General features: G+C 38.4%; 1 protein-coding gene across 1 annotated transcript; it reads left to right on the top strand.

Annotated features, from left to right (window-relative positions):
- The first annotated feature begins 13,063 nt into the window (after positions 1–13,063).
- Positions 13,064–14,137, top strand: LOC114171296. The gene has a single exon (XM_028056422.1). It carries the CDS (start codon positions 13,064–13,066, stop codon positions 14,135–14,137), a length of 1,074 nt encoding a protein of 357 aa, XP_027912223.1.
- Positions 14,138–14,741: the final 604 nt, after the last annotated feature.

Genomic DNA, 14,741 nt, shown 5'->3' with positions numbered 1-14,741 from the left:
TGAATTGATCCTGGAAGAAGAGAATTAGTTTCAACTTGTGAAAAAATAAAAGTCCTTCACAAGATCATAATAAACTTACATTAAAACTGTGTCTTAAGATTCGGACAAATCTTCTCGAAGAAGGAGGGTATGATGTGAATGCATATGGGTCAAATGGTGGATGATATGCGCCGTGTTGATGCAGTTTCTTTTATTTAAATAAGGGCCCAATGCTTTGTAAAATTGGTTAACCAAATTGTGTTTGTGCTTAACCAATTAATGGGCTTTAGTTTTGCTTTATCTTCAAGTTGAAATAAGGGTCCATATGCCAACTTAAGAACCAACCTTGGAAGATCAAGAGGACCTTTGCTCAAAGCTTGTGATGACTTTTGGTAGCCTTAAATTCAGTTACAATCAACATTAAGTAGCGGATCGTCATTAGCTTGAGTGGACACTAATTAATAGCTTTAAGCGGGATGATATTGAAATTTATGTGTCATTTGTAATTCTGATGGTTAAAGCTCCTATATAAGTTGAACCATTTTCATCAATGAGGGAAGCTGAGTTTTATTCAGAAAATAAACGAGTTTTATCTCATCTATCTTAGTGAGAGTGATTCTCCTAAGTTCTTGAGTGATTCAAGAATCCATGAGTTTAATCAAAGGTCCTTTATCCCTTTGTGTGCTTCAACTCTTAGGCTTATCTTCCATTCTCGGAAGTGTGATGTCTATCAATTTCCGTTCCATCTCTTTTATGTTTCCATTTCTCTTTTAAATAATTCTCAATTTCTTGCTTGTTAGCATTCCAACAATGATAGATCAGTCAAACGAATCGAACCTATGGATTCACATCATTTGGTATTCTGATGAGGATGACCCCAACCAAGGATGAAGGCACATGCTTAAGAAGACTAAGCATGTTTAGAAAGGAAGTTCACTAATCCTTCATCGCTTTCATTTATGTTTGTTATTTTTGAATCCCTAAGTTGACTTAGTTGAATCAACTTTAGTTGACTTGTTGACCTTTGACTAGGTTTGACTTGTTGACTATAGTTGACTTGACTTAAGCCAACATGCTAATCTATGTTTATTTGCTTTGTAGGTTAATTAGGAGTAAGAAAGCAATGCTAGGTGGCGCATGGTGATTGGGGAGCATAAATGATGTGGAGGAGAGAGTAAAGCAAAGGCATAAAGCATAAAGTAAAAGGCATGAAGCAAGTGTACCTATGTACCTTGGTCTCCTTTGTTTTTAGCACACTTTGACCAGTTTTTGGAGACATATGAGACACATTCTTTGTCTCCTTTTGTGCTAGAACGAAATTAGCCTTGCACACACCATAGTTAGCTCTTTTGTCTCTCATTTTTGTAACCTTATTTGACCTAGTTTCTAGAAGCTAGGGTTAGGTTTTTGTAGAGACATCTTAGGTATCTTTTATTTGCTTAGAGACCCCTAAACTCTTCTATATAAGGGGTGCTCCTAGACATGTAAAAGGGTTGAACATTTTGAAGTAAAAACACTCTTGTGTCTCAACCATTTGTGAGAGTTTCCTCCCTTGGGAGTGAATACTTTTAAGCCTTATCTTGCATAGCAAGTGGCGGCACACATCCACTCATCTTCAAGGTTGTCATGGCTTCTAGCCTAGCCTTGTAGTGGCGTGCTTCTCACATTTTTACCATTTCTTTCCTTTCCATTTTATGTTTTCTTCTTCCTTTAATTGTTCTTGGTTTTCTATGGTTTATGTGCTTTCATTTCCTTTTTGTTTTGAATCAATCCATCATCTTCTTCTCTTGAGCTTTGTGAAAGGAACCTTCACATCTAGATAGCTTGCTATCTTAATGTCCAGTGGGGATTTCGCTTAGCTTTCTTAATCAACTCACACCATATTCAATAATCTTAAAAAGGAACAAGATAATCCTTCATCATTTGGTATCTAGAGCTTGGTTGTCCTTGAATATGGTGTTTTCATGTTCTAACCTTGTCTTGTGTAGCTATCTTTGAATGGTCCACATAAAAACAATGCTGGCAGAAACTGTTCACGATTTTAAAAGATTAAACTGCACCTGCTCAGTGGTCCAAAAATTACGTTCTTGATGTCAAAGAAAGCTCTGTGAGTCTAGTTTTAACAAAAAAAGAACCAATGCATTTGGAGTTCTGAGGAGAGAGTTATGATTGAAATAGTGAACAAAGGTCAGAGCTGCCGAGATCACCGCGAATCAACGTTTTCAGGTTATGTTGGGCAGTTTTGGCTACTTTTTTGTTACTCTTCTTACTCCTAAATGTGGTTGGATAACATGTCTTTGGATGCTTAGTCTTTGAGCCTCAAATCCATGAGTTTAAATGCATGATAGCTACATGTTTATGTCTTTGTGTATGTCATGTTGAGTCTTTAAATGTGTCTAACTTTTGCTTGAGTCATATGTCATATGCTTCTTTGAGTTTTCTTATTCTTGTTTCTAAGTATTTGAGCTATTGCATGAGATCTATGCCTTTTGTTGTAGCATGCTCCTTGAAATTGATTTTGACCTAATTTTAAGGAACTAAGTGTTCAAGACACCCTAAAATATCCTTCTCATCATCTTAAGTACCTAGTTTTGAAAAGAAAAATTATTTCATGACCAAAAACAGTTTGGCCGAGAGCTAATGTGTTGCTTGGTGAATCCATTTGGCCATTTTTACTAGGTGTTATGCTACCAAATTTTATACTTGGATTTTGGGTGATATTGGCAAATTAGTTCCATGCTTTAACTTGGTTATGATCTTTCTTGGTGTATGCATAATTTGAGGTATAATCTTGGCTTGTTCAAATGCTTTCCATAGAGTCTTAAAAGTGTTTTCATTGCTTTAGTCTTGTTCAAGTTTTGTCTTTAAAACAAAATTTCCTTAGAAGTTAACTTTCTTGTTTTTGTGCTTTTCTTGCTTGTCACTAGGTGTTCTTTGTTGTGTCATAGTATTTTCTTTTCTTGAAACTCTTGGGATGTTGTGGCCGAATCACTTGTCTTGCATTTGAAAGGTTTTGAACAAGTTTTTAAAAGTGTTTGTTTCACTCCTTTGGTGGATTTTGAGTGCTATCCTTGCCTTGTTACTTTGGGAGTGTGATCTAAACACTTGGGTTGCATTTTGGGTTGGATTTGGTCTCGATTTTCATGTTGTCTAACCCCTAATCCATTTATTTTGTCTCGGATTTGAGTGTTTTTGTTGTAAGAATCATGGCAAGTTCATCAAATGCACCTACACCAAACAAAAACAATACCTTGATGAGATTGTTTCGGGATTTGGAGTTGTCTAGGAAGGAGGCCTTTGAACAATTGAGAAAGGACAAGGAGCAAAGTGACCTAAGAATCCAAGAGCACATTCAAAGGCTTGAAGCTAAGGAGCAAGAAAGAGAGGCTAGGAAAAGAGGGCATTCTAGGCGCAAACCATCACAAGAGAAGCAAACTCCAAAGATTCCTAAGTTCAAAGGAGAAAATGACCCAAACATCTACATTGAGTGGGAACAAAGAGTGGACCAAATTTTTACCATTCATGTAGTTAGTCATCAAAAGCAAGTAGATTTGGTAGTCTTAGAGTTTGAGGATTATGCCATGACTTGGTGGCATCAATTATGTATGGACAATATTAACCAAGAGTCACTCGCGACTTCTTGGAGGGACCTTAAAAATTTGATGCGCGCTAGATTTGTTCCTTCCTACTATAGGAGGGAGACTATTTTGAAGCTCCAAAGGCTTCAACAAGGGTCTATGTGTGTGGATGAATATTACAAGTTAATGGAGTCCATGCTTCTAAAAGTAGGACTCCAATTTGAAAGTGAAGAGGAAAAGGTAGCTAGATTTGTGAGTGGGTTAAGGAGGGACATACAAAATTTAGTAGAGTTATATGAGTACTCCTCTCTTGACAAAGTTTTACATTTGGCCATCAAAGTTGAAACTCAATTGCAAAAGAAAAAAGAGGCCAAGAGGAGTGGTTCATACAATGACTACTATTCTAGTACTTGGAAAGATAAAGAAAGAAAACATGATAAATCACCACTCAAGAGTTCCAAAGACCCACCTCCTAGGACTAATTCGTCTAGGCCTTCTAATGAAACTCCTAATTCTTCTCAAGGTACAAGGACAAGTTCTATAAAATGTTTTAAGTGTTTCGGATATGGGCACATAGCTTCAAATTGTCCCACCAAAAGAACCATGGCCTTAAACCTTAAAAAGAAGTAGAGAGTGAACATTCTTCTCCCCCTTCCCCAAAAGTACTTCTTCCCACACTTCTTCTTCAAGTGAAAGGATTAAACCCCTTGAAGGTGGATTGTTAATGATAAGGCACCAACTAAGACAAGTTTCCAAGGAACTTGACCCTTCTCAAAGACAAAACCTTTTTCATTCAAGGTGTCATATCAAAGACAAACTATGTCCCCCCTCATAGATAATGGAAGTTGTGTAAATGCGGCTAGCACAAGGGTTGTGGACAAGCTTGGCTTGAAAACTATCCCTCATGCCAAGCCCTACAAGCTATCATGGCTTAAGAAAGAAGACATTAAAGTAACTCAACAAGTCCTCATTAACTTTTCAATTGGAAATTTTAAAGATGAGGTGTTATGTGATGTTGTGCCTATGGAAGAAACTCATATTTTGTTAGGTAGGCCATGGCAATTTGATAGAAAAGTCTTTTATGATGGCCATGCTAACACCTATGCTTTCTCTTTCCAAGGCAAGAAGTTCACACTCCTACCTCTCTCACCCAATCAAGCAAATAAGGACCAAAATAAAGTGAAAGATAAGAGAAAAGATGAAAAAGAAAAAGAGCAAGTTACCTCCAAAGTGTTACTTGCCTCTAAAAAATATTTTCAAAGCAAGATGGACATCACCATTCTTTCTTCTCTTGCAAGGCTCAAAAGGAAGACCCAATGTGCAAGCATGAGAAGAAAGTGGTCTAGAAAAGAGGGATGGCCTAACCAAAGCTAGGGGTAGTACCCATAGAAAAGATGGAACAAGAGCTCATAAAAGGGAGACGCAAAACCTCCCCCAAATCAAGTCAAGCTCCATCTACAAAGGATTAAAGAATTTGTGGTCAAATTCTCTCTAAGAAGGGGAGAATGATGAAGGATTGACCCCAACCAAGGATGAAGGCACATGCTTAAGAAGACTAAGCATGTTTAGAAAGGAAGTTCACTAATCCTTCATCCCTTTCATTTATGTTTGTTATTTTTGATTCCCTAAGTTGACTTAGTTGAATCAACTTTAGTTGACTTGTTGACCTTTGACTAGGTTTGACTTGTTGACTATAGTTGACTTGACTTAAGCCAACATGCTAATCTATGTTTATTTGCTTTGTAGGTTAATTAGGAGTAAGAAAGCAATGCTAGGTGGCGCATGGTGATTGGGGAGCATAAATGATGTGGAGGAGAGAGTAAAGCAAAGGCATAAAGCATAAAGTAAAAGGCATGAAGCAAGTGTACCTATGTACCTTTGGTCTCCTTTGTTTTTAGCACACTTTGACCAGTTTTTGGAGACATATGAGACACATTCTTTGTCTCCTTTTGTGCTAGACCGAAATTAGCTTTGCACACACCATAGTTAGCTCTTTTGTCTCTCATTTTTGTAACCTTATTTGACCTAGTTTCTAGAAGCTATGGTTAGGTTTTTGTAGAGACATCCTTAGGTATCTTTTATTTGCTTAGAGACCCCTAAACTCTTCTATATAAGGGGTGCTCCTAGACATGTAAAAGGGTTGAACATTTTGAAGTAAAAACACTCTTGTGTCTCAACCATTTGTGAGAGTTTCCTCCCTTGGGAGTGAATACTTTTAAGCCTTATCTTGCATAGCAAGTGGCGGCACACATCCACTCATCTTCAAGGTTGCCATTGGCTTCTAGCCTAGCCTTGTAGTGGCGTGCTTCTCACATTTTTAACATTTCTTTCCTTTCCATTTTATATTTTCTTCTTCCTTTAATTGTTCTTGGTTTTCTATGGTTTATGTGCTTTCCATTTCCTTTTTGTTTTGAATCAATCCATCATCTTCTTCTCTTGAGCTTTGTGAAAGGAACCTTCACATCTAGATAGCTTGCTATCTTAATGTCCAGTGGGGATTTCGCTTAGCTTTCTTAATCAACTCACACCATATTCAATAATCTTTAAAAAGGAAGAAGATAATCCTTCATCATATTCAGAGCCTGGCTATCTAGATTTGGAATAGGAATGGAAGTTTATTATACAAAGTGTTTAACCGAAGGCCATCCATGTTTAGTTGCATTCGATTACGGAAGCAAAAACAATGTTGTGAGCCAAAGATTGGTGGAGAAACTCCAGTTACCAGCAACCTTTCATCTGGATCAAGCATGGATCAAATTCAGTACATGGCAATGTGTGAAAGAAGTATTATGTGATATTGCTCCCATGGACTGTTGTCATCTTCTTTTGGTATGGGGCATGGTTTCGTTTTAAAACACTCCATCTTGATGAAAGTTCCCTTTATTTGAGGACTGAGGGACATCAAAAGAAGTAGAAATTTATGACACCAAGATAAGTCAGTAAGGATCAACGTAGGCTGAAGGAGAAAACAGAAAAAGAAAGAATAGAAAAAGAAGTAATATAAACTGCAGAAGGAAGGGAAAATAAAGAAAAAGAAATGGAACTAGAGAAGGTTTATTCGTCAATGTTTTTTCTTCTACAGTTTGTGATGGCATTTTACAGGAACGAAAGGATAAGCATGTGAATGAAACACACCAACTTCGATGTTTAAAAAGGAAGCTTGTTCATAGTGCTTTATTATGCATTTGGTCCGTCGATAAGAAGCAAATTCGTCAAACACAATGCATGGAATTATTTATTGTTACATATCAAGGTGGGGTACTGTTGCCAAGAAATGTTATCGACAGATTGCAACCATTGGAAAGTAACGAATATCAAGTTGAATTTGATCCTGGAAGAAGAGAATTAGTTTCAACTTGTGAAAAAATAAAAGTCCTTCACAAGATCATAATAAACTTACATTAAAACTGGTGTCTTAAGATTCGGGACAAATCTTCTCGAAGAAGGAGGGTATGATGTGAATTGCATATGGGTCAAATGGTGGATGAATGATGCGCCGTGTTGATGCAGTTTCTTTTATTTAAATAAGGGCCCAATGCTTTGTAAAATTGGCTGACCAAATTGTGTTTGTGCTTAACCAATTAATGGGCTTTAGTTTTGCTTTATCTTCAAGTTGAAATAAGGGTCCATATGCCAACTTAAGAACCAACCTTTGGAAGATCAAGAGGACCTTTGCTCAAAGCTTGTTGATGACTTTTGGTAGCCTTAAATTCAGTTACAATCAAACATTAAGTGGCGGATCGACATTAGCTTGAGTTGATCATTAATTAATAGCTTTAAGCGGGATGATATTGAAATTTATGTGTCATTTGTAATTCTAATGGTTAAAGCTCCTATATAAGTTGAACCATTTTCATCAATGAGGGCAAGCTGAGTTTTATTCAAAAATAAACGAGTTTTATCTCATCTATCTTAGTGAGAGTGATTCTCCTAAGTTCTTGAGTGATTCAAGAATCCATGAGTTTAATCAAAGGTCCTTTATCCCTTTGTGTGCTTCAAATCTTAGGCTTATCTTCCATTCTCGGAAGTGTGATGTCTATCAATTTCCGTTCCATCTTCTTTTATGTTTCCATTTTCTCGTTTTCAATAATTTCTCAAATTTCTTGCTTGTTAGGATTCCAACAAAGATAGATCAGTCAAACGAATGGAACCCTGTGGATTCACATCATTCGGTATTCAGAGCCTTGCTATCTAGATTTGGAATAGGAAAGGAAGTTTATTATACAAAGTGTTTAACCGAAGGCCATCCATGTTTAGTGGCATTTGATTACGGAAGCAAAAACAATGTTGTGAGCCAAAGATTGGTGGAGAAACTCCAGTTACCAGCAACCTTTCATCTGGATCAAGCATGGATCAAATTCAGTACATGGCAATGTGTGAAAGAAGTATTATGTGTTATTGCTCCCATGGACTCTTCTCATCTTCTTTTGGTATGGGGCATGGCTTCGTTTTAAAACACTCCATCTTGATGAAAGTTCCCTTTATTTGAGGACTGAGGGACATCAAAAGAAGTAGAAATTTATGACACCAAGATAAGTCAGTAAGGATCAACGTAGGCTGAAGGAGAAAACAGAAAAAGAAAGAATAGAAAAAGAAGTAATATAAACTGCGGAAGGAAGGGAAAATAAAGAAAAAGAAATGGCACTCGAGAAAGTTTATTCGTCAATGTTTTTTCTTCTACAGTTTGTGATGTCATTTTACAGGAACAAAAGGATAAGCATGTGAACGAAACACGCCAACTTCCATGTTTAAAAAGGAAGCTTATTCACAGTGCTTTATTATGCATTTGGTCCGTCGATAAGAAGCAAATTCGTCAAACACAATGCATGGAATTATTTATTGTTACATATCAAGGTGGGGTACTGTTGCCACGAAATGTTATCGACGGATTGCAACCATTGGAAAGTAACAAATATCAAGTTGAATTTGATCCTGGAAGGAGAGAATTAGTTTCAACTTGTGAAAACATAAAAGTCCTTCACAAGATCATAATAAACTTGCATTAAAACTGGTGTGTTAAGATTCGGGATAAATTTTCTCGAAGAAGGAGGTATGATGTGAATTGCATATGGGTCAAATGGTGGATGAATGATGCGCCATGTTGATGCAATTTCTTTTACTTAAATAAGGGCCCAATGCTTTGTAAAATTGGCTGACCAAATTGTGTGTGTGCTTAACCAATTAATGGGCTTTAGTTTTGCTTTATCTTCAAGTTGAAATAAGGGTCCATATGCCAACTTAAAAACCAACCTTTGGAAGATCAAGAGGACCTTTGCTCAAAGCTTGTTGATGACTTTTGGTAGCCTTAAATTCAGTTACGATCAACCATTAAGTAGCGGATCGTCATTAGCTTGAGTGGATCATTAATTAATAACTTTAAGCGGGATGATATTGAAATTTATGTGTCATTTGTATTTCTGATGGTTAAAGCTCCTATATAAGTTGAACCATTTTCATCAATAAAGGAAAGCTGAGTTTGATGCAGAAAATAAACGAGTTTTATCTCATCTATCTTAGTGAGAGTGATTCTCCTAAGTTCTTGAGTGATTCAAGAATCCATGAGTTTAATCAAAGGTCCTTTATCCATTTGTGTGTTTCAACTCTTACGCTTATCTTCCATTCTTGGAAGTGTGAAGTCTATCAATTTCCGTTCCATCTTCTTTTATGTTTCCATTTTCTCGTTTTAAATAATTTCTCAAATTTCTTGCTTGTTAGCATTCGAACAATGATAGATCAGTCAAATGAATCGAACCTTGTGGATTCACATAATTTGGTATTCAGAGCCTGGCTATATAGATTTGGAATAGAAAAGGAAGTTTATTATACAAAGTGTTTAACCGAAGGCCATCCCTGTTTAGTTGCATTCGATTACGGAAGCGAAAACAATGTTGTGAGCCAAAGACTAGTGGAGAAACTCCAGTTACCAGCAACCTTTCATCTAGATCAAGCATGGATCAAATTCAGTACATGGGAATGTGTGAAAGAAGTAATATGTGATATTGCTCCCGTGGACTCTTGTCATCTTCTTTTGGGATGGGGCATGGCTTCGTTTTAAAACACTCCATCTTGATGAACGTTCCCTTTATTTGAGGCATGAGGGACATCAAAAGAAGTAGAAATTTTATGACACCAAGACAAGTCAGTAAGGTTCAACGTAGGCTGAAGCAGAAAACAGAAAATGAAGGAATAGAAATAGAAGTAATATAAACTGCAGAAGGAAGGGAAAATAAAGAAAAAGAAATGGAACTAGAGAAAGTTTATTCGTCAATGTTTTTTCTTCTACAGTTTGTGATGCCATTTTACAGGAACAAAAGGATAAGCATGTGAACGAAACACACCAACTTCCATATTTAAAAAGGAAGCTTGTTCATAGTGCTTTATTATGCATTTGGTCCGTCAATAAGAAGCAAATTCGTCAAACACAATGCATGGAATTATTTATTGTTACATATCAAGGTGGGGTACTGTTGCCAAGAAATGTTATCGACGGATTGCAACCATTGGAAAGTAACAAATATCATGTTGAATTTGATCCTAGAAGAAGAGAATTAGTTTCAAGTTATGAAAAAATAAAAGTCCTTCACAAGATCATAATAAACTTACACTAAAACTCGTGTCTTAAGATTCAGGACAAATCTTCTCGAAGAAGGAGGGTATGATGTGAATTTCATATGGGTCAAATGGAGGATCACTAATGCGCCGTGTTGATGCAGTTTCTTTTATTTAAATAAGGGCCCAATGCTTTGTAAAATTGGCTGACCAAATTGTGTTTGTGCTTAACCAATTAATGGGCTTTAGTTTTGCTTTATCTTCAAGTTGAAATAAGGGTCCATATGCCAACTTAAGAACCAACCTTTGGAAGATCAAGAGGACCTTTGCTCAAAGTTTGTGGATGACTTTTGGTAGCCTTAAATTCAGTTACAATCAATCATTAAGTAGCAGATCGTTATTAGCTTGAGTGGATTATTAATTAACAGCTTTAAGCGGGATGATATTGAAATTTATGTGTCTTTTGTAATTCTGATGGTTAAAGCTCCTATATAAGTTGAACCATTTTCATCAATGAAGGCAAGCTGAGTTTTATTCAGAAAATAAATGAGTTTTATCTCATCTATCTTAGTGAGAGTGATTCTCCTAAGTTCTTGAATGATTCAAGAATCCATGAGTTTAATCAAAGGTCCTTTATCCCTTTGTGTGCTTCAACTCTTAGGCTTATCTTCCATTCTCGGAAGTGTGATGTCTATCAATTTCCGTTCCATCTTCTTTTATGTTTCCCTTTTCTCGTTTTAAATAATTTCTCAAATTTCTTGTTTGTTAGCATTCCAAAAATGATAGATCAATCAAACGAATCGAACCCTGTGGATTCACATCATTCGGTATTCAGAGCCTGGCTATCTAGATTTGGAATAGGAAAGGATGTTTATTATACAAAGTGTTTAACCGAAGGCCATCCATGTGTAGTTATATTCGATTACGGAAGCGAAAACAATGTTGTGAGCCAAAGACTGGTGGAAAAACTCCAGTTACCAGCAACCTTTCATCTGGATCAATCATGGATCAAATTCAGTACATGGCAATGTGTCAAAGAAGTATTATGTGATATTGCTCCCATGGACTCTTGTCATCTTCTTTTGGGATGGGGCATGGCTTCGTTTTAAAACACTCAATCTTGATGAACGTTCCCTTTATTTGAGACATGAGGGACATCAAAAGAAGTAGAAATTTATGACACCAAGACAAGTCAGTAAGGATCAACGTAGGCTGAAGGAGAAAACAGAAAAAGAAAGACTAGAAAAAGAAATAATATAAACTGCAGAAGGAAGGGAAAATAAAGAAAAAGAAATGGAACTAGAGAAAGTGTATTCGTCAATGTTTTTTCTTCTACAGTTTGTGATGTCATTTTACAGGAACAAAAGGATAAGCATGTGAATGAAACACACCAATGACCATGTTTAGAAAGGAAGCTTATTCATAGTGCTTTATTATGCATTTGGTCCGTCGATAAGAAGCAAATTCGTCAAACACAATGCATGGAATTATTTATTGTTACATATCAAGGTGGGGTACTGTTGCCACGAAATGTTATCGGCGAATTGCAACCATTGGAACGTAACAAATATCAAGTTGAATTTGATCCTGGAAGGAGAGAATTAGTTTCAACTTGTGAAAAAATAAAAGTCCTTCACAAGATCATAATAAACTTGCATTAAAACTGGTGTCTTAAGATTCGGGATAAATTTTCTCGAAGAAGGAGGGTATGATGTGAATTGCATATGGGTCAAATGGTGGATGAATGATGCGCCGTGTTGATGCAGTTTCTTTTATTTAAATAAGGGCCCAATGCTTTGTAAAATTGGCTGACCAAATTGTGTGTGAGCTAAACCAATTAATGGGCTTTAGTTTTGCTTTATCTTCAAGTTGAAATAAGGGTCCATATGCCAACTTAAGAACCAACCTTTGGAAGATCAAGAGGACCTTTGCTCAAAGCTTGTTGATGACTTTTGGTAGCCTTAAATTCAGTTACAATCAACCATTAAGTAGCGGATCGTCATTAGCTTGAGTGGATCATTAATTAATAACTTTAAGCGGGATGATATTGAAATTTATGTGTCATTTGTAATTCTGATGGTTAAAGCTCCTATATAAGTTGAACCATTTTCATCAATAAAGGCAAGCTGAGTTTGATTCAGAAAATAAACGAGTTTTATCTCATCTATCTTAGTGAGAGTGATTCTCCTAAGTTCTTGAGTGATTCAAGAATCCATGAGTTTAATCAAAGGTCCTTTATCCCTTTGTGTGCTTCAAATCTTAGGCTTATCTTCCATTCTCGGAAGTATGATGTCTATCAATTTCCGTTCCATCTTCTTTTATGTTTCCATTTTCTCGTTTTCAATAATTTCTCAAATTTCTTGCTTGTTAGGATTCCAACAAAGATAGATCAATCAAACGAATCGAACCCTGTGGATTCACATCATTTGGTATTCAGAGCTTTGCTATCTAGATTTGGAATAGGAAAGGAAGTTTATTATACAAAGTGTTTAACCGAAGGCCATCCATGTTTAGTTGCATTTGATTACGGAAGCAAAAACAATGTTGTGAGCCAAAGATTGGTGGAGAAACTCCAGTTACCAGCAACCTTTCATCTGGATCAAGCATGGATCAAATTCAGTACATGGCAATGTGTGAAAGAAGTATTATGTGTTATTGCTCCCATGGACTCTTCTCATCTTCTTTTGGGATGGGGCATGGCTTCGTTTTAAAACACTCCATCTTGATGAAAGTTCCCTTTATTTGAGGACTGAGGGACATCAAAAGAAGTAGAAATTTATGACACCAAGATAAGTCAGTAAGGATCAACGTAGGCTGAAGGAGAAAACAGAAAAAGAAAGAATAGATACAGCTCCTTCGCCTCGAAGAGGAATCGCCGCCACCCCTTCATAGACGGGATCGCAGAAACTCCCGTACCCCATAAGTGGAAAGCGCCCACTGTGACGTATGACGGCACAATGGACCCAGACGAATTCGTATCTATTTACACCAACCAGGTGGGGTTATATTCCACGGACGACGCCGTCCTATGTAAGTCGTTTTCGGTGGCCCTCAGAGGGTCGGCTTTAGAGTGGTTCATGAGCCTTCCTCGCTACACCATTGACTCCTTCACCACGCTTACCACCACCTTCACCACCCAGTTCGACACGAGTCGTCGCCACGACCTCACCACAATTGCCCTCCTCAATCTCAGGCAGGAGGAGGGAGAACCTCTCCGAGTTTTTATCGACAGATTTGGCGCCATAGCCATGAAAATCAAGGACCTCACCCCCAATCTCATATTGATGTACATGATGACCTCCCTCCGGCCAGGACCCTTTGCTGATGAGTTAGCAATGCGTCCCCCCATAAGCATGCAGGAGCTTAGGAAAAGAGCGGCCATGTTTATCAGAGTTGAGGACATGAGGCGATACCAAAGTAACGCTCAGACCCCCTCAGCACAAACCAACATCATGAGGCCTAATAAAGAGCGTCCGCGCCCCCCCCCCCCCCCCCCCCCCCCGCGTGAACAGAACCGTCCGATGGAGCGAAGACCCGCTAAGTTCTCCAACTACGCTCCCTTGAACGCACCCAGATCTCGCATACTAGACGAAGTCCTGCAGGCAGAACTCATCCCCCCGCATAGGAAGTACCAAAACCCACCTAATGTGGACCTGAGCAAGTACTGCCATTACCATCACAACAACGACCATACGACTGATGAATGCGATACACTGCGGGACAAGATAGAAGAACTCGTGCGGGCTGGACATCTCAAACATTACATAAGAGAAACCGGGGAAGGCCCACCCAGACCTCGTTATGAGAGAAATGACAATAGGCGAGTCGAGCAACGAACGGACCAGCGAACTGAGCGCAGAGAGCCAAGAAGAGAACCCGCAAGAACCCAACATACAGAACAAAGAGCGCCAGCTCAACCACAACCCAGACGAACCGACGATAGACCACCCCTACGCGGAACAATCAAAACCATATCTGGAGGATTTACCGGAGGAGGGAGGTCATCCTCCTCCAGGAAAAGGCACCTATGAGCAGTCCAATCAATACATGCTGTGTCCGGCAGAACGATAAGAAGAATGTCACCCATCACCTTCTCAGACTCAGACTTTCAAGACACCGACCCCAACCAAGATGACCCCATGGTCATAACCATAAAAGTTGAAAACTTCGCAGTCAAGAAAGTGCTCATCGACCAAGGAAGCTCCGTGGATATCTTATATTGGAAAACTTTCAACAAACTACAGATACCCCTAGCCGACCTCACTCCCCATAATGAACCGATATACGGGTTCTCAGGCGAAAGGGTCCCAACCAAAGGGTATATCGACCTCCACACAACCTTTGGAGAAGGCAGGCAAACGAAAACCATACCCATCCGCTACCTAGTTGTGGAGGCACACACATCCTACAACATACTTCTGGGAAGACCATCCATCAACGCCTTGGGAGCCATCGTATCCACCCCACACCTCGCCATGAAATTCCCATCCTCGCAGGGCGACATAATCACGGTACACGGCGACCAGCGCGCCGCCAGGGAATGCTATATAGCAAGCCTAAAACTTCCCCACCCACCCTTGACAACCCACAATATCGAGCAATCCCCGGCCAAAGCATCCCTGGCAGGCGACGACC

Source organism: Vigna unguiculata, unplaced genomic scaffold (assembly GCF_004118075.2).
Source record: "Vigna unguiculata cultivar IT97K-499-35 unplaced genomic scaffold, ASM411807v1 contig_193, whole genome shotgun sequence".
NCBI lineage: Eukaryota > Viridiplantae > Streptophyta > Magnoliopsida > Fabales > Fabaceae > Vigna > Vigna unguiculata.
Note: the sequence above shows the minus strand (reverse complement) of the source record. Positions and strands in the feature narration are given on the sequence as shown.